Source organism: Pleuronectes platessa, chromosome 5 (genome assembly GCF_947347685.1).
Source record: "Pleuronectes platessa chromosome 5, fPlePla1.1, whole genome shotgun sequence".
NCBI classification, from domain to species: Eukaryota; Metazoa; Chordata; class Actinopteri; order Pleuronectiformes; family Pleuronectidae; genus Pleuronectes; species Pleuronectes platessa.
In genome coordinates this window covers 3,524,350-3,542,470 of record NC_070630.1, presented here as the reverse complement: position 1 = coordinate 3,542,470, position 18,121 = coordinate 3,524,350, and the positions used below count along the sequence as shown (strand labels likewise).

The 18,121-nt window shown below is 44.3% G+C and overlaps 1 protein-coding gene across 1 annotated transcript in view; it reads right to left on the bottom strand.

Moving 5' to 3' along the window:
* The window catches only part of cdon (cell adhesion associated, oncogene regulated), a 52,966-nt gene that overhangs the window by 23,289 nt on the left and 11,556 nt on the right, over positions 1-18,121 (bottom strand). Inside the window, exons 2-9 of the mRNA XM_053423681.1 lie at positions 16,801-16,925; positions 15,782-16,060; positions 15,138-15,284; positions 14,351-14,494; positions 13,946-14,257; positions 13,587-13,856; positions 10,184-10,416; positions 9,572-9,746 (exon numbers count right to left, since the gene is read on the bottom strand). Coding sequence (XP_053279656.1) covers positions 9,572-9,746; positions 10,184-10,416; positions 13,587-13,856; positions 13,946-14,257; positions 14,351-14,494; positions 15,138-15,284; positions 15,782-16,060; positions 16,801-16,873 — 1,633 coding nt within the window. The 5' untranslated portion in view covers positions 16,874-16,925. The remainder of the gene's footprint in view (positions 1-9,571; positions 9,747-10,183; positions 10,417-13,586; positions 13,857-13,945; positions 14,258-14,350; positions 14,495-15,137; positions 15,285-15,781; positions 16,061-16,800; positions 16,926-18,121) is intronic.

Here is an 18,121-nt window from a genome sequence, read left to right as displayed (position 1 = left end):
GATCTGATGAAAGCTCTACGACAAGTACATTAAACTAAAAATGTGGAATTTGGCCAAAATGGCCACTAAATCCAAAATGGCGGGCTTCCTGTTGCGTTTTTCATAATGCTCCAAGAGACTTTTTTCTATGATTATTCACGTTACACCAGTGTCTAGATTTTGGTGAAAATCGCTTATGTGGAAACCTAAGGGCTGGTTCCAGGGGGCGCTGTTGAGCCGTTTTGCCACGCCCATTTCCAAATACTCCAGATTGCGTAAATTTTCACCACTCTCTAATTTACTGGAAAGTTTAAAAACTTTTTGAGCACGTTGAAGCCCTCAAAAAGCCAATTCATTGTTCGGAGAATAATAAGAATAATTAAATGCGTTTTGCGCTCTGCGGCAGTAGGTTTGCCAGTAGGTGGCGCCATCACTATTATTACGCACAGACATATATATCTGTTCAAGTAGGCGCTCTGATGTAGCGTGAGAAATTTTGTGTCAATTGGACAATGTTTCCGCAACTTAATTTTCACACTGATCAATAGGTGGCGCTATGATCCTGAACTAATATTCATATATGGAGCTGTTCTATTCAGGATTGTGATCATAGGTCAGTAGTTTGGAGCCGGTTGGATAATGCAGAGTGGATTAACAAAGTACTTCCTGTTTCCTGGCGAATCAGTAGGTGGCGCTATGACACTGAGGAAATATTGACACATAGAGCTGTTCAGGCTTGGACTCTGACCATGTGACAGAAGTTTTGTAGTGATAGGACAATGCACAGTGGAGTTATGATAACATCGTGTCCTTTGGCGAAGGAAAATCCTTCGCCGCACATCAATGTTTACACGGTTTGAGGAAACGTCACAATTCTGACCATGATCTAATGACTTGACTGATCTGATTTGAGCTGTATATTGTAAATCAGCCAGGAGCAGTTCATCAAAGTATAAAACATGTCACTTCCTGTAGCCACCAGGGGGCGCTGTAATTTCAAGTCATAATTTCTGTGTAGATGTCATCAGGATGGCACCCTTGTCTTACATGTCTAGTTTGGACTCGATTGGACAATGTATGTCCGAGATACAGAACCTCGTGTTTTGATGGCGTTTAATCAAACTCAAGACGCCACGCCACGGTCACACGGTGTGACGAAAGGTCAATCTCTTAATCACTTTTTATCTCCATCTTGTTGTGATGGCACTGATCTTAATTTGAAGTTAATCTGATGAAAGCCCTGGGACAAGTGCATCAAGTAAAAATGTGGAATATGGAAAAAAAATGGCCACTTAATCCAAAATGGCGGCCTCCCTGTTTGGTCAAGCATACCTATCCAAGATATTTTTTTGTTTGTTATGAAACGACACATGTCCCGATAGATTTGTATAAATGTCGGCCATCGTAGTGCCGGGGTTGCCCTATAGGGGGCGCTGGTCAGTTTTTTTGCCACGCCCATTTCTTAAAACCATATGAATATCTTCAGGGGGGGGCTGTTGTTACACACATGTAGTTTGAGAGAGATAGAATCATGAACACTGAAGTTACAGCAATTTCGTGTTGATGAACTTTAATGCCACGCCATTCATATGGCGTTTGACGAAAAGTCACGGTAATCTTATGTCTTCATTGTCAATGTCTTGGGACCCATTTGATACAGTTTGACATGGTTGAGGTCAGTGGATGAGGAGAAATTCATCCAAGTGTAAGACAAGCAAAAAACAAGACATTTCCTGTTGCCACCAGGGGGCGCTGCGGTTTTAAGTCATCATTTATGCATAGATGTCATCAGGCGGGGACTATTGTCTTACATGTCTAGTTTGGACTTGATTGGAACATGTATGTCCGAGATACAGATGCCCGTGTTTTGATGGCGTGTAACCAATTTTTAACGCCATGCCACGGTCACACGGTGTGATAAAAAAAAAATCCCTCAATCATTTTTTATCTCCATCTTGTTGTGATGACACTCATCTGAATTTGAAGTTGATCTGATGAAAGCCCTGGGACAAGTACGTAAAAGTAAAAATGTGGGATATTGCCAAAATGGCCACTAAAAGCAAAATGGCGGACTTCCTGTTGCGTTTTTCATAATGCTCCATGAGACTTTTTTTCATGACTGGTCACGATACACCTATATCCAGATTTTGATGAAAATCCGTTATGTGGAAACCTAGGGGCTGGTTCCAGGGGGCGCTGTAGAGCCATTTTGCCACGCCCAATTCCAATTACTCCAGAATACTAAAATATCCGCAGACCTTGAATTTCCTGCAAAGTTTCATAACTTTTTGAGCATGTCTAGACCCTGAAAAAGCCCCCCAAAGGGAAATAATAATAATAATAATAATAATAATAATAATAATAATAAAAATCCTTACAGATTCAATAGGGCCTCTCACCATTCGGTGCTCGGGCCCTAACTAGGGCTACGTTGTAGCACTTGCGGGCCCGAGCACCCGCACGTTGAAGCCTGTTGCGGTCGGTGGAGAGAGCGATCGATGACCAAGCGCACATCATCGATCGAGCATGCACTTCTCCACAATAAATGCGTTTTGCGCTCTGCGGCAGTAGGATTGCCAGTAGGTGGCGCCATCACTATTATTACGCACAGACATCTATTTATCTGTTCATGTAGGCGCTCTGATGTAGCGTGAGCAATTTTGTGTCAATCGGACAATGTTAACACAACTTAATATTCACACTGATCAGTAGGTGGCGCTATGACCCTGAACTAATATTTATATGTGGAGCTGTTCAGATTAGTATTGTGATCATAGGTCAGTAGTTTGGAGCCGGTTGGATAATGCAGAGTGGATTAACAAAGTACTTCCTGTTTCCTGGCGAATCAGTAGGTGGCGCTATGACACTGAGGAAATATTGACACATAGAGCTGTTCAGGCTTGTACTCTTATCATGTGACAGAAGTTTGGTAGTGATAGGACAATGCACAGTGGACTTATGAAAACATCGTGTCCTTTGGCGAAGGATGATCCTTCGCCAAACATCAATGTTTACATGGTTTGAGGAAATGTCACAATTCTGACCTTGATTCAATGACTTGACTGAGCTCATTTGAGCTGTATATCTTAAAGCAGCCAGGAGCAGTTCATCAAAGTATAAAACATGTCACTTCCTGTAGCCACCAGGGGGCGCTGTAATTTCAAGTCATAATTTCTGTGTAGATGTCATCAGGATGGCACCCTTGTCTTACATGTCTAGTTTGGACTCGATTGGACAATGTATGTCCGAGATACAGAACCTCGTGTTTTGATGGCGTTTAATCAAACTCAAGACGCCACGCCACGGTCACACGGTGTGACGAAAGGTCAATCTCTTAATCACTTTTTATCTCCATCTTGTTGTGATGGCACTGATCTTAATTTGAAGTTAATCTGATGAAAGCCCTGGGACAAGTGCATCAAGTAAAAATGTGGAATATGGAAAAAAAATGGCCACTTAATCCAAAATGGCGGCCTCCCTGTTTGGTCAAGCATACCTATCCAAGATATTTTTTTGTTTGTTATGAAACGACACATGTCCCGATAGATTTGTATAAATGTCGGCCATCGTAGTGCCGGGGTTGCCCTATAGGGGGCGCTGGTCAGTTTTTTTGCCACGCCCATTTCTTAAAACCATATGAATATCTTCAGGGGGGGGCTGTTGTTACACACATGTAGTTTGAGAGAGATAGAATCATGAACACTGAAGTTACAGCAATTTCGTGTTTCACGGCGAGTTGATGAACTTTAATGCCACGCCATTCATATGGCGTTTGACGAAAAGTCACGGTAATCTTATGTCTTTATTGTCAATGTCTTGGGACCCATTTGATACAGTTTGACATGGTTGAGGTCAGTGGATGAGGAGAAATTCATCCAAGTGTAAGACAAGCAAAAAACAAGACATTTCCTGTTGCCACCAGGGGGCGCTGCGGTTTTAAGTCATCATTTATGCATAGATGTCATCAGGCGGGGACTATTGTCTTACATGTCTAGTTTGGACTTCATTGGAACATGTATGTCCGAGATACAGATGCCCGTGTTTTGATGGCGTGTAACCAATTTTTAACGCCATGCCACGGTCACACGGTGTGATAAAAAAAAAATCCCTCAATCATTTTTTATCTCCATCTTGTTGTGATGACACTCATCTGAATTTGAAGTTGATCTGATGAAAGCCCTGGGACAAGTACGTAAAAGTAAAAATGTGGGATATTGCCAAAATGGCCACTAAAAGCAAAATGGCGGACTTCCTGTTGCATTTTTCATAATGCTCCAATAGACTTTTTTCTATGATTAGTCACGTTACACCAGTGTCTAGATTTTGGGGAAAATCGCTAATGTGGAAACCTAGGGGCTGGTTCCAGGGGGCGCTGTTGAGCCATTTTGCCACGCCCAATTCAAATTACTCCAGAATACTAAATTGTCCGCAGACCTTGAATTTCCTGCAAAGTTTCACAACTTTTTGAGCATGTCTAGACCCTGAAAAAGCCCCCCAAAGGGAAATAATAATAACTAGGGCTACGTTGTAGCACTAACGGGCCCGAGCACAGGCAATTTCAAGTCTGTTGCGGTCGGGGAAGAGAGAGCGATCGATGACCAAGCGCACGTCTCTGCCTTGCGTGCGTTTTAAGCTCTGCAGCAAGAATAAACGCTTCACTTCATGTAGCCAGCAGGTGGCGCTATGATTTTAAGTCATGGTGTCTCTGTAGATGTCATCAGGTCGCGACTCTTGTCTTACATGTCTAATTTGGAGTCGATGGGACCAAATATGTCTAAGATATAGAAACTTGTGTTTTCATGGCGTTCATCACACTTTGCCGCCACGCCACGGTCAGACGGTGTGTCAGAAAGTTGTTTCTTTGATAACTTTTTATCTCCATATTGTTGTGATGACACTCATCTAAATTTTTTGTTGATCTGATGAAAGCTCTCCGAGAAGTACATAAAAATAGAACATGTACCAAAAACAAGACATTTCCTGCTGCCACCAGGGGGCGCTGTCATTTTAAGTCAAGATTTTTATGTTGTTGTCTTCAGGTCGCGACTCTTGTCTTACATGTGTAGTTTGGAGTCCATGGGACCAAATATGTCTGAGATATAGAAGCTCGTGTTTTGATGGCGTTTCGTCACACTTTGACGCCCCGCCACAGTCAGACGGTGTGGCGAAAAGTTTTTTCTTTGATAACTTTAGATCTTCATTTTGTTGTGATGACAGTCGTCTAAATTTTAAGTTGATCTGATGAAAGCTCTACGAGAAGTGCATTAAAGTAAAAAATTATGGAATATGATCAAAAATGGCGGGCTTCCTGTTGCGTTTTTCATAATGCTCCAAGAGGCTTTTTTGTACATCTGGTGATGATACACAACTGTCTTCAATTTCGTGAGGATCAGTGAATGCTAAATGAGGTGCATCTCCGTAAATGAGGGGCTCTCCGTTGGTGGCGCTGTTGAGCCATTTTGCCACGCCCATTTCCAAATACCCCAGAATACGTAAATTTTCACGACTTTCTAACTTACTGCAAACTTTTACAACTTTTTGAGCATGATAAAGCCCTCAAAAAGCCAATTCATTAACGACACAGCAAAATAAAAATAAATATATATATATATATATATATATATAACTTTATAACCTGTGTTATCAAATATGTTGTGCGGCACCAGACAGCTTTAAATTGGGGGAAGAGTGGTCGAGCACAGGCAATTTCAAGTCTGTTGCGTTCGGGGAAGAGAGAACGATCGATGACCAAGCGCATGTCTCTGCCTTGCGTGCGTTTTAAGCTCTGCAGCAACAATAAACGCTTCACTTCCTGTAGCCAGCAGGTGGCGCTAGGATTTTAAGTCATGATGTCTTTGTAGATGTCATCAGGTCGCGACCCTTGTCTTACATGTCTAGTTTGGAGTTGATTGGACCAAATATGTCCAAGATACAGACACTCGTGTTTTGATGGCGTGTGATCAGACTTTGACTCCACGCCATGGTCAGAGTTTGGTGTTTTCCTATTTTGTAACAGGTAAAAATAGCAGTTAAATGTCAACAGTTGTCTTTATTGTCGTTCTATTATTTAATAAATGCAACAAACTATAGTTTTTATATATATTGCATGACTATATATATATATATATATATATATAACTTTATAACCTGTGTTATCAAATATGTTGTGCGGCAACAGACAGCTTTAAATTGGGGGAAGAGTGGAGGAAATAGTAAAGGTTGCCTACCCCTGCCTTAGGTGACACAATTTGTGCCTTGGTCAAACCATGATCCTACACTGCCCTCTAGTGACTTAATATTGCGGTACAAGTAGGTTGTGCCGGCAATATAAAGCCACTAGAGGTCAGTATAACACCATGAAACACATACATGGTTGAAATGAAAACATGTCTTTTCATTTTGCACATCAAGATTTTAAGCCTCACCACGGTCACACGGATTGATGAAAAGTTTAAATTTTGATAACTTTAGATCTTCATCTTGTTTTGTAGAGTCTCATCTAATTTTTAAGTTGATCTGATGAAAGCTCTCCGAGTAGTACATAAAAACATAACACGTACAAAAAAAACACATTTCCTGTTGCCACCAGGGGACGCTGTGATTTTAAGTCACGATTTCTGTACAGATGTCTTCAGGTCGTGACTCTTGTCCTATGTGTATAGTTTGGACTCGATTGGACAAAATATGTCCAAGATACAGGAGCCCGTGTTTTGATGGCGTTTAATCAAACTTTGAGGCCACACCACGGTCAGACGGTTTTGCTAAAACTTAATCCTTCAATAACTTTAGATCTCTATATTTATGTGAAGACAGTCGTCTAAATTTTAAGTTGATCTGATGAAAGCTCTACGAGAAGTGTATTAAAGTAAAAAATTATGGAATATGACCAAAATAGTCACTAAATCAAAAATGGCGGGCTTCCTGTTGCGTTTTTCATAATGCTCCAAGAGGCTTTTTTGTACATCTGGTGATGATACACAACTGTCTTCAATTTCGTGAGGATCAGTGAATGCTAAATGAGGTGCATCTCCGTAAATGAGGGGCTCTCCGTTGGTGGCGCTGTTGAGCCATTTTGCCACGCCCATTTCCAAATACCCCAGAATACGTAAATTTTCACGACTTTCTAACTTACTGCAAACTTTTACAACTTTTTGAGCATGTTAAAGCCCTCAAAAAGCCAATTCATTAACGACACAGCAAAATAATAATAATAAATATATATATATATGTATATATATAACTTTATAACCTGTGTTATCAAATATGTTGTGCGGCTCCAGACAGATTTAAATTGGGGGAAGAGGGGACGAAATGGCTTTTTCAATAGTTACATTTTGTGTCTTGATCAAACCATGGTGTTACACTGACCTCTGGTGCCTTAATATTGGCACTACAGGTGTAATTCAATATTAAGTCACTAGAGAGCAGTGTTGGACCATTAACTACAGACATGGTGTTTTCATTTTGTTTATCAAATTTATAAGCCTCACCACGGTCACACAGATTGATGAAAAGTTTAAATTTTGATAACTTTAGATCTTCATCTTGTTTTGTACACATGCATCAAATTTTTACGTTGATTTGATGAAGGCCCTACGAGAAGTGAGTCAAACTGTAAGACATAGAAAAACAAGACATTTGCTGTTGCCACCAGGGGACGCTGTGATTTTAAGTCACGATTTCTGTACCGATGTCTTCAAGTCGCGACTCTTGTCTTATGTGTATAGTTTGGACTCGATTGGACAAAATATGTCCAAGATACAGGAGCCTGTGTTTTGATGGCGTTTAATCAAACTTTGAGGCCACACCACGGTCAGACGGTTTTGCTAAAACTTAATCCTTCAATAACTTTAGATCTCCATTTTGTTGTGATGACGATCGTCTAAATTGTAAGTTGATTTGATGAAAGCTGTAGGAGGAGTACTTAAAAGAAAAAATATCGAATATGACCAAAATGGCCACTAAAGTCAAACTGGCGGGCTTCCTGTTGCGTTATTCATAATGCACTGATGAACTTTTTTGTGCATCTAGTCATGATACACAATAGTCTTTGTTTTTTTTGATGATCGGTGAATGCTAAATGAGGGGCTTTTCCGTAGGTGGCGCTATTGAGCGGTTTTGACACACCCGTTCCCAAATACTTCAGAATACGTAAACTTGCGCACATTTCTAATTTACTGTACACTTTAGAAACTTTTTGAGCACGTTAAAGCCCTCAAAAAGCCAATTCACTGAGCGAAGAAAAATAATAATAATAATAATCTTTTCAATTTCAATAGGTCCTCTCACCGATTTCGGTGCTCGGGCCCTAATAATAATAAAAATCCTTACAGATTCAATAGGGCCTCTCACCATTCGGTGCTCGGGCCCTAATAATAAAAATCCTTACAGATTCAATAGGGCCTCTCACCATTCGGTGCTCGGGCCCTAATAAGTACAGGTTAAATTAAGCGTGTAATAATAGGATGGATTAAAACTGTATTAGTAAGTTCTTGAGTATTTCCTCACTGGAGGGATATTTCTGGAAAATGAAGAAGAGCTGGTGAGATCATCTTGATAAATTCTAAATTCGAATATCACCAGAAAGGGAAATGAACATTGATTAGCTAAATTAACGTATTAATGAATCAATATTAAAAGCATAATTTAGCCTTTAAACATGTGAGTTTGTCGAGTGGATAAGTTTGAATCCACTTCTGGACACAAGAGCCTGGTTTTTGACTGGTTGGCATTTTTTTGGTTGAGAACCTCCCGTGGGAAACGATCATATCCCTGGTTTTTGGCAGCGTTTGACATATTTCTGACCAGAACACATTTCTTTCTCAACCCTGCTGTGGTTTAACATTATTGTTAGTTTTTCACAGAACTTTTGCAGTTGTCCTTATTTTTGTTTGGCTTTAAAAAACACACAAAACGCTTTAGTTGTGTGATCCAACTTAGAATTATAACTGGATAATGTGAGGGAGGAAGATTTTTTTTAAAGGAGTAATGTGTGTAAAATATCAGGTTTCATCCCGTCTCCTCATCTGCTTCCATTTCACTTCTTGGTTTTCTTTGATTCTTTGATTTACGAATAATCGCCTGAGTAGAAAATTGTGTTTCTTCTTCAATTAATCGCAAAACAACCGGATTCTGGTGGTTTTCTCTGAAGGTAGAAACACAAATATCAGCGTCAAAAAGCCACAGTTGGCTCTAACAACCCCGACTTGACAACACAATGTGATTTGCATATTTTCCGACTCCTATCGACGCACAAACTGACGCATGTTCCTGCTTCTTTTGCGATAAATCTCTTTCCTGAGCGTCTGCTGAACGTCTGCGAGTCCAGAAATGTCCAGATGCTCCGTAACTCAGAGGAAGTGACACCAAAACCTGACATTTACTGTTGATGTTTTAGGCAGCTGAACATTTTCTTAATCCTCCAGCGGTTTTATTGAAAAATGGGGGAAAGTGTTGTCTTCCAGTGGGTCAGCAGCAGTTCCCAGGGATATGACCAGTAACACTGCCGCACACAGGAAGTGGAGCTTCTCTGCTAATAACGGTTATTATCACAGGGTTTGAGAGTTTTGCAGCCAGGGGGGGTGGGACTGACCTTTGCCCGTGCGGAAGGTGAGCATGGCGGGCTGGCCCTCGCCCGCGGTGCTCCGAGCCACCATCAGCACCTCGTACAGACTGGTGGACTCCAGCTCCGACAGCCGCAGGGTCTTCTCGCTGCCAGGGACTCGAACCGTCTGCCAGCTCCCCACCACTGTTCCCATCTCATCGACCTGACGCAGACACAAACACGCGGCCACACACAGACAAATACAAACACATGAGTCGAAATGACAAATAAGAAGCATCTGTCGCTCTACAATCCTCCAGGGTTCAGCCTCTTTCCGAGGAAGGGCGGCGAGCAGCCTCGAGATTCCTGTCACAGTTTCCAGCTCCAGCAGAACTGAGTCCTGCTGCCAACAAAGTCTTAACTGGTTTTGCTGCTGTTTTATGGTCAGAGTGAGATTGTTACTGGGGCAAATGTAGAACTTTAAAAGAGGAAATTACCGACTCTCAGTGAGTCCAGGCCCTGGCTCTATACCCCCTCTACTTAATGAAGAAATTACATTCGCCCATTCTCAGATGGTTAAGTGCAGAACACTTCAGTGAAGGGTCGTGGCCTCGCGGTAAAACTGGAATCCGACTTAAACAAGTGGAACGCAGTACTCACTTTACGGTATTTGACAAAATAGGCAACGATTGGACTGCCTCCGTCCCGCCCCGACCTCCACTCCAGGTCGTAGATGTCGGGCTTGTGGGTCTGCGGCGGGCTGGTGATGATCGGTGCGTCTGGGGTGGGACGGTCGCTGCTGCTCCGGTCGGCCGGCGCGTTGACCGAGTCCTCGTCCCGGCCCTCGTCGCTCTGCATGGGATGGAGGGAGGGCGACACCTCCGGCTGCGGATCTGTCAACGACAACAAGCTCAATGTCACCGAGGTCTCAACGATACACGACCACGGTTCAGTCAGACGATCGGTAGAGTTACGACCTGTGACGGAGGTTTAAATGAAAAATGCAAACAAACAGTAATTTAGATTTAAAAAATAGAATAAAGTGATTGGCAATGCAAACATCTCTTTGACCAGATAAAAACTAAAGTTAGAAATAAAACATTTAGAGAAAATGTCTAAACTCACTATCTGCAATCATATATTTGCCAATATGAAAACTTTTTGGGTCGTATATTGTGTTATTTATTCAATATTTATTTGTGTGTACTCTTATTCCTCAGTTAGAGTATGCTATTTGTTATATCTAATTATTGGGTGTAACCTTATGCGCTGGTATATTTCATGAATGCTTCTTTTATTGTGAATAACTTCGTTTCTTGGCTCAGCTGAGTTTTGAGCATCCATCACAGGAATAAGCCCCGGGTAATGAACGCTTGCCAGAGGCGAACAGAGGTGGCCCTGCATGTCAACAGAGGACAAGGGGTGGCTGGAAACTTTTAGAATTTGGAACAAGCCTTTTTTAATCTACATAAAATAACTGGAGAGAGCTGGAACTCTGCAGCGCTGCACAATCACGCTTTGTTTGTTTCTTTTTTCATTAAAGCTTCGCCCGAGCCAGAGAAGTCCACCTGGGCAAAGCCGGAGCGCTGGGAGCCTTATTACAGCTGACACCGGCTTGGCACCGCCCGGGTGGAATTTTTCACAGAAGCCTGGAGGACACCGAGCGCTGCCCACAAGAGCAGGGACCTCTCGGCCCGGAGCCGCACGGCCGAGGTCAAAGAGCGACACAATTCAATATTAAGAGCTAAACAAGTGAGTAAGTAGGTTAGAGCAGTGAGGTTTGCCACGGGGGGGCAAACTGCAGGAGCCTGGGTCCAGCATCGGGGAGTGTTAGGTGAGTGCGGCACCGGTTTACTCTGTAAAACCAACAGGCCCGGAGCTGGTAACACTAGACCTGATCCTGGGACTGCGGCCAGCTGCCACACATTCCACACGCCAACCATTAAAATACCGGGGAGAATCAGACCCCGGCGCTCGATCGGCCCTGCACACTCTCCGGCTCTTAACGCTCTCTCCTCGGCTCTGACTCATGGCTCCACCACAGATGGAGCTCCTCCTCCTCCTCCTCCTCCTCCTCCTCCTCTGACACACTGATGCAGGAGGAGGAGGCGTTTAAGGTCACGGTGGAGAGGAAGGGTATCGCTCATCCTCCCCAGAACAGACAGGTCAGTCCATTAGAGGAGAGCACACCTGGGAGGACATGTGACAGTAACTCATGGAGGATTACCAGAGGAGACAAGAGCCTCAGACCGGACAGAGCTCAACTTATTAGAGGACAAGTTGATGGATCTGTTTGAATTAGCTCCAACAAGGAGGTTCTGTTTTCACCCCCGTCTGTTTGACCTACACCGATTTCCATATACATTTTGTGCATGACTGTAATGTAATATGTAAATGTGTAATTCATGGATTTGATGAAAGGCACGTTCAAGGGACTGATGTTTTCAGGTTTATGTAATTTATTGTGGACTCAAATTAAAATCTAGGGAACTCAAAGTTGTGACTAGAGGAACAAATAATGATTTATCTGTTATTGTTCATTACTCATATACCTGTTTGGATTTAAATAAAAACTTGAACTGCTTCAGTAGAGCAACAGTCCCTTTAAATTCAATATATATCAGTTCCCTACATTTCCCTGATTATTTTAATCAAGATCCATGAGTTGTTCCCTGGGAAATCAGTGAAAGTGTCTAAAAACAAAAGATCTGTGTCAAATTCTTTCTGTGAAAATCGGTTCAGTAGGTTTTTCTAAATCCTGCTGACAAACAAATAAATAAACCGATGGACAGAGTTTAAAAAACCTCGTTGTTGAAGGTAAGAATCGGATAATAGTGAAAAAAGGAGGAAATCTGAGGTTGGAATTTAAAACAGTTTTGTCCAGCAAGTTTAAAAATAAACAAATATTTCTAGTTTTCAATGATTTTAACAGAAACGCAGCTCAGATTCTTCAACTTTCACAAACTGAAGATGGATTTTCTTTCAATCAACTTTAGTTCTGCAGGCGTTTACTTTAGGGAGTAGTGGTGGCGATGGAACCACCAGAATAAGGACACCACATCTCCCCCGTGGTGCATCCCACTCAACGGAGGAGAGCAGGGAGTTGTCATCGCGATGGAAACACCAAACATTGAACCCAAACATATTTCCATTTGCTGCATGTGATGAATCACAACAACAGAGCGATTACTCAATACTCCGCGGTGCCTGGTACCTGCAAACTGACGCAGTGTTTACCTCCGCTGGACGCGTCTCCCTATCAGCTTGGCTCTGTTCTCTGTGTACGATCTGCAGCCACAGATATTAAAGCTCTAAACTCTTCTTCCTCCAGCAGCAGTTCCACAGGGAACCTCCTTCTTCTCCAAACTCGTCCTCCCTAACGTGCCACATGCGTCGGTATTAATCACTCCGCAGATACCGGGGCGAGCTGAGGAGGAATGGGGCCTTGGCGTGGAGGCGCCCTGGGAGTAGAGGTGGGGTGGTGGAGGGGGGGGGGGGGGGGTTCACTCGGGGGAGAACCGTGCAGGGAGGGGAGGGTTGTGATGTGTTAATAAATAAAAGGCAGTTGTGTATGATGTTGACAGCTGGGTGGTCTGGTCCTCGTCATAACCCTCCACGGCTACTCCTTGCATTCCAGCGTCCGGGGGCTTATCCCCGACGGCGTGCACAAAGCTCACTCTCACGCTCAAGCTCAGTTCACGGCTCAGGAGGAGGGCGGCCTTGGCCAAACCTTTCCTACCAGCATCAGCAATACACACACACACAGACACACACAGACACACACACACACACAGCAAGGACTCCCTGCAGTTACTGTACGTGCAGGCCCACAGAGAACCTGCCTGCTGAGAAGCCTTCACGACTTTTAACACCAGCAAGAAATTAAGGATTTAAGGAGGCAAAAACCTATTCAATCATTTTTCTGAAGCACTCAGGTAAAGATAAAGTTGTAGTAATTCATTTACTTCTGTTTTTTAGACGTATCACCCAATAAATGACAAAAAAAAAACAGAGATAGCTGGAATAAAACAAATCAGAATAAGATAACTCGTGGATTATTTACCTGACTGCGTTGTCATCATTCCCTGTGACTGTGCCGACCCGATCCCGTTGTCCAACACACACTGGTAAACGCCTACATCCTGTGGTGTCACGTCGGTAATAACCAATGAGGATCCAGAGATCTGAAAGCGGCGTGACGGCGTGATGGGATCGGCGTTGAACAGCCACGTGATGTTGGGGGGGGGGCTTCCCTTCGCCGCGCAGGTGAAGTAAGCACTGGAGCCGGGAGAGACGAGCTGGTCCGTCAGACCCTGGAGGACAGACACCGGCTCTGTGGAGGAGAGGAGGAGACGTTAACCTCCGGGACCACCTGATGAAAACCAGTCACCACGTAGAGAACCTCTCTCCTCTGTGTCTCACCGAGGACGGTCACCGTGTAGTTGGCGCTGACCACGCCCCCCTGCTCGCTCTCAGCCGCGCAGGTGTACCGCCCTTCGTCGCTCCTCGTCACCGTCGCAAACGCCAGGTTGTTGTGCTGCTGCTGGCGACGAGGCCCCGGTGACACCTCCTTACCGTCCTTCAACCATTTGGCCGCCGGTGCAGGACGACCAGCCACGACACACTCCAGCGTCAGAGGCCGCGACTGCAGCACCTCAACCGTCATGGGGGCGGTGGGGTAGGCTATCCGCACCGGGGAGGAGGAGGAGGAGGAGGAGGGGGGGGCGTCTAAATCTGAAAACGTAAAAAATGTCCCACGTTAGCAGACAGTAACAGAAAACACAGCTGACAGAGGGAGGAGTCCTAATGAGATACCACCTGACTTACGTTTCACTGATAACTTGGTACCGTGAGGCTGGAGGACGGTTTCTCCGGTGATCGGGTTTAACGCTCCACACTTGTACATCCCCTGGTTCTGGACCGAGGCCGAGACAATCTGAAGGTTTCCAGACGGGAGAACTAAATAATCACCTGGAAAGAGAAGGATGAAGTATTTTCAATAATAACACAACTTAGGTACACACAGATTCAAGATACCGGGCCTGATGCATGAACTTGTTCCTAAATGTCTTCTATGTTTGATCCTGTCGTGAGTTCATTTAGTTGTTACATAATTAAATTAAGAGTCAACAAAAGTAGGAGTTATATTTTATGTACTTATTTGTAATTGTTCCAAAACTAATGAAACATAAAATCCATCAGTGAAAACAGTTATTTCACGTGACTCTTAAATTATGTCCATACCTGCATGAAACTCAAAATACTGGAGAATTGGTGAATTCTCCTTGATCGTGTGTACGAACTAAACTAACCTGTTTGTATGTGGCTCTTGCATAAGACCCAGTGTTTACCTTAAACCAGGATCTGGTGAATTAAATTATTGTAAATGTGATTTTATCAGACGACAATAAATATGGTAAAAATGTGGTAAAAATTCAATAAATCCTAAAAGAAACACTTAATGTAATCAAAGGTTTTTCTGCTCACTGATTTGCAAAACAATCTGCATTAGATTAACAAAACCAAAGCTCTTGTTGCTACTGTTTATGTTATTATATAGAATCACATTATTAATCTCCAGCTGAAGACCATAATTCACTGGTTTCACACAAACCTGTGGAAGCTTCCATCCACTCCCCTCGGACTCGGAGTCTGGGTCGTGCTGCAGGGACGCTGTGCGGCAGGGGACACTCTATGAGGACCGGGCTTCCTTCCTGCACCGACAACGACCGTCGTCTGCCGGCTTCATATTCGGAAATTTCTGCATTGGTCAGAGAAAAAGAGGAAGTCTTTAGTCAAACTGGGTTTTTTCTCAGCAGCCTGTGAAACATTCCGTCTGAGCTGAGCGGCAGCGCAGAGCAGAGCGAAGGCCCGAAGTGCTCCTCCAGCTGTTTGTGTTGGATCACTGGGTTTGTTTATTGTTGCAGTGAGTGATTCTATTTAGCTTGATACAGTTGAAGATCAGGGTCATCCCCCCCGAGTGTTGTGTCCAACAGCAAGCGGCATCCCAGCAGGAGCATAGCACACCACACAGGAAAGCCCGAGGCTCATTAAGGATACCGGTCAAGAGGCATCTGGATCGGTGCCCGAGTAGAAAAACTCCTACTGCTTCCTTCCCCTCGGCCACTCAGCAGCAGGCAGCGTTCAACACTTAGAAAATGGCCTTCCCTTTCTCAAGGCCACTTCCTTTCTTTCTCCACCACACTGCTTTGAAGTGAGCAGGAGTATGCACAGAGGGGCAGTTCTCTGTATCCGTACCTGCTATGTCAACACGAGCCAGGCGACTGGCGATGGCCGGCCCGTGGTCGAAGCGTGCCACACACTGATAGGCGCCAGCGTGGCTTGGCTGAAGGGAGGAGATGGTGAGGGAGCCTCCGCTGAGCTCCACATCCGGCAGGGCGTCCTGGTCCAGGGGACGACCTCGGAAGCGCCAGGACACGGAGGCTGACGGAGGATTCACTGAGCAGCGCAGGCGAGCTACGGAGCCTCGACTCTGAACCAGGGAGGCGGGTTCGGAGCTGAAGAACGGGTACTGAGCTGGTGGGGGAGACGAGAACAAAGAAAGACAGGTTCAGAATCAGAAATCAATCATTTTGTCATGAAGGGTCAAATACCTCAAATTACACAAAGCTACCGTTTTTAAGAAACATAAATCCTTAACTAATTTAAACAAAGCAAAGTAATTTTATTATTTATTATTATTAATTTAAAGTTGCATAATTTGATTTATTATATTATTATTATTTATTACGTTATTTTAGGGTTTTATTTGATGAAAACAGCAACAAGTAAACTGATGAGGGTGAAATTTGTAGATTATGCAACTGAAATAATAAGAGCTGCAAAGCTGGTGATAAATGTAATAGTGAACAACATGTGTCACATTAAACAATGTTCTTTTCTTGATTATGAAATATATAAAATATAAATAGTCACATGACAGCTCCCCTAAAGTGAAGCCAAAACATCTGGATTGCCCCCTTGTGGCCAGCCCACAAACTACGTCAAATAGATGGTTCCCCCAGTCGTTTTCTGTCGTTTGAAGTCGCTCTTATCAAAGTGATGTTTGGTCAAATCTTAATTTTCCTGATACGATTGATTTTAATCAGTTATTTGACAGGCTGAGATGTCATGATTGACAGATGAGATTGATTCAGGACTCCAAATGACATGACCAGGACAAGATGGTAGCGTCTCTATCCAGGATACTTCTGCTGTAGACTTGTCCCCTTTATAAACATTCAGAAACAAATATAAGTGTAAGATAAGCAACTTACATGAGCAGCTGATGAGCAGAGACTGGCTGAGACACAGCACAGTGGACAGGAGGACCCTTAGGCCACTGTCCATGGTGCACTTCGACCCCTGTCAGCAGCCGTGTTGTCCGACACGTTCTGCAAACCTGCGGCGCACAGACGAGATGAGAAACACATCAGACCAGAGCTCGGCCTGCAGACGTGACAGCACGTGCACGGGGTCAGAAATAAACTTTAAAACACGTGAGCCGGCGGGGGGGGGGGGGGGGGGGGGGGCGAAGAACTCCACTCGGCTGCAAATGAATTCTATACGACAATCTCTCTAATCTTCACAACACATCCTCTTTACACACTCCTTGATCTCCAGCTCCCTCCCCGTCCTGTGACCCGTCTTCTTCTCACCCACTTCACTGTCTCCACGGAGGCCCCTCTGCCCCCCCCCCCCCCCACGCTGGGCCGCTAAGATCTCGCGCTAATGGAGTGGCTCTGGAGAGACTGTCGCCTCGCTCTTAATATCACTCTCTTGTCACAGTGTGTTGCTCCCTCACAGGTTCACTGTAGCCTGAAGTGCAGGCCCAGACACACACGGGGAGACAAGAGAGGAGCCGGAGTGAGAGACAGAAAAGGAGTGGAGGGGACGTAATTAGGAGCATTCCTCGATCCTTTTCAACCCGACCCCCTCCGACTGCGGCACCTCCTCCCTTCTTTTGCTAAGAGTAATCCGGGCCAGCTTTGATCCCAGGTTACTGGTCGGTGCAGGGTTCGAGCCTGAGGCCAGAGGGACAATGGCCGTCCAGCTGTGATATTCACACTGGCGCTTCGACGGTTCGCAGACACTAGCGGAAAAGGCCGAGGGGTGGGTCAAATTAAAAAGGATGATGTCTGCGTGGGATCAGCGAAGCCGAGCGGGTTTCGAGCCCTCCAACCTAAACACAGTTTCATCTGGGCAACAGTCAAACAGGTCAAGATGCTTAGCTTCCTCTCGAGTAGGTGATGGGAAGAAGAAAAAAAACCTGCCCGGATTCTTTGAACTGCTTTGAAAACTCAAGAAACATGATGATATCCAATTTGCAATTATGAAAAGAAAAACGCAAGCAGAAAATCTCTCTTGATAAATGACCTCAATGATCCATCAATTATCCAGAGTTTCACCGCTGGCTGTGAGTGACGCTGGGCAGACACTCGCTCCTCTGTGATCCAACCAATGAGACACAGATGCTTTATTCACACACTCGTTTCTCACTCGCTTCATCTTGCTCCCTCGCTCTCTCTCTCTCTCTCTCTCTCTCTCTCAGAGGGCAACATGAGAGGAGGAGGAGAGAGGAGGCAGGAAATAATAAAC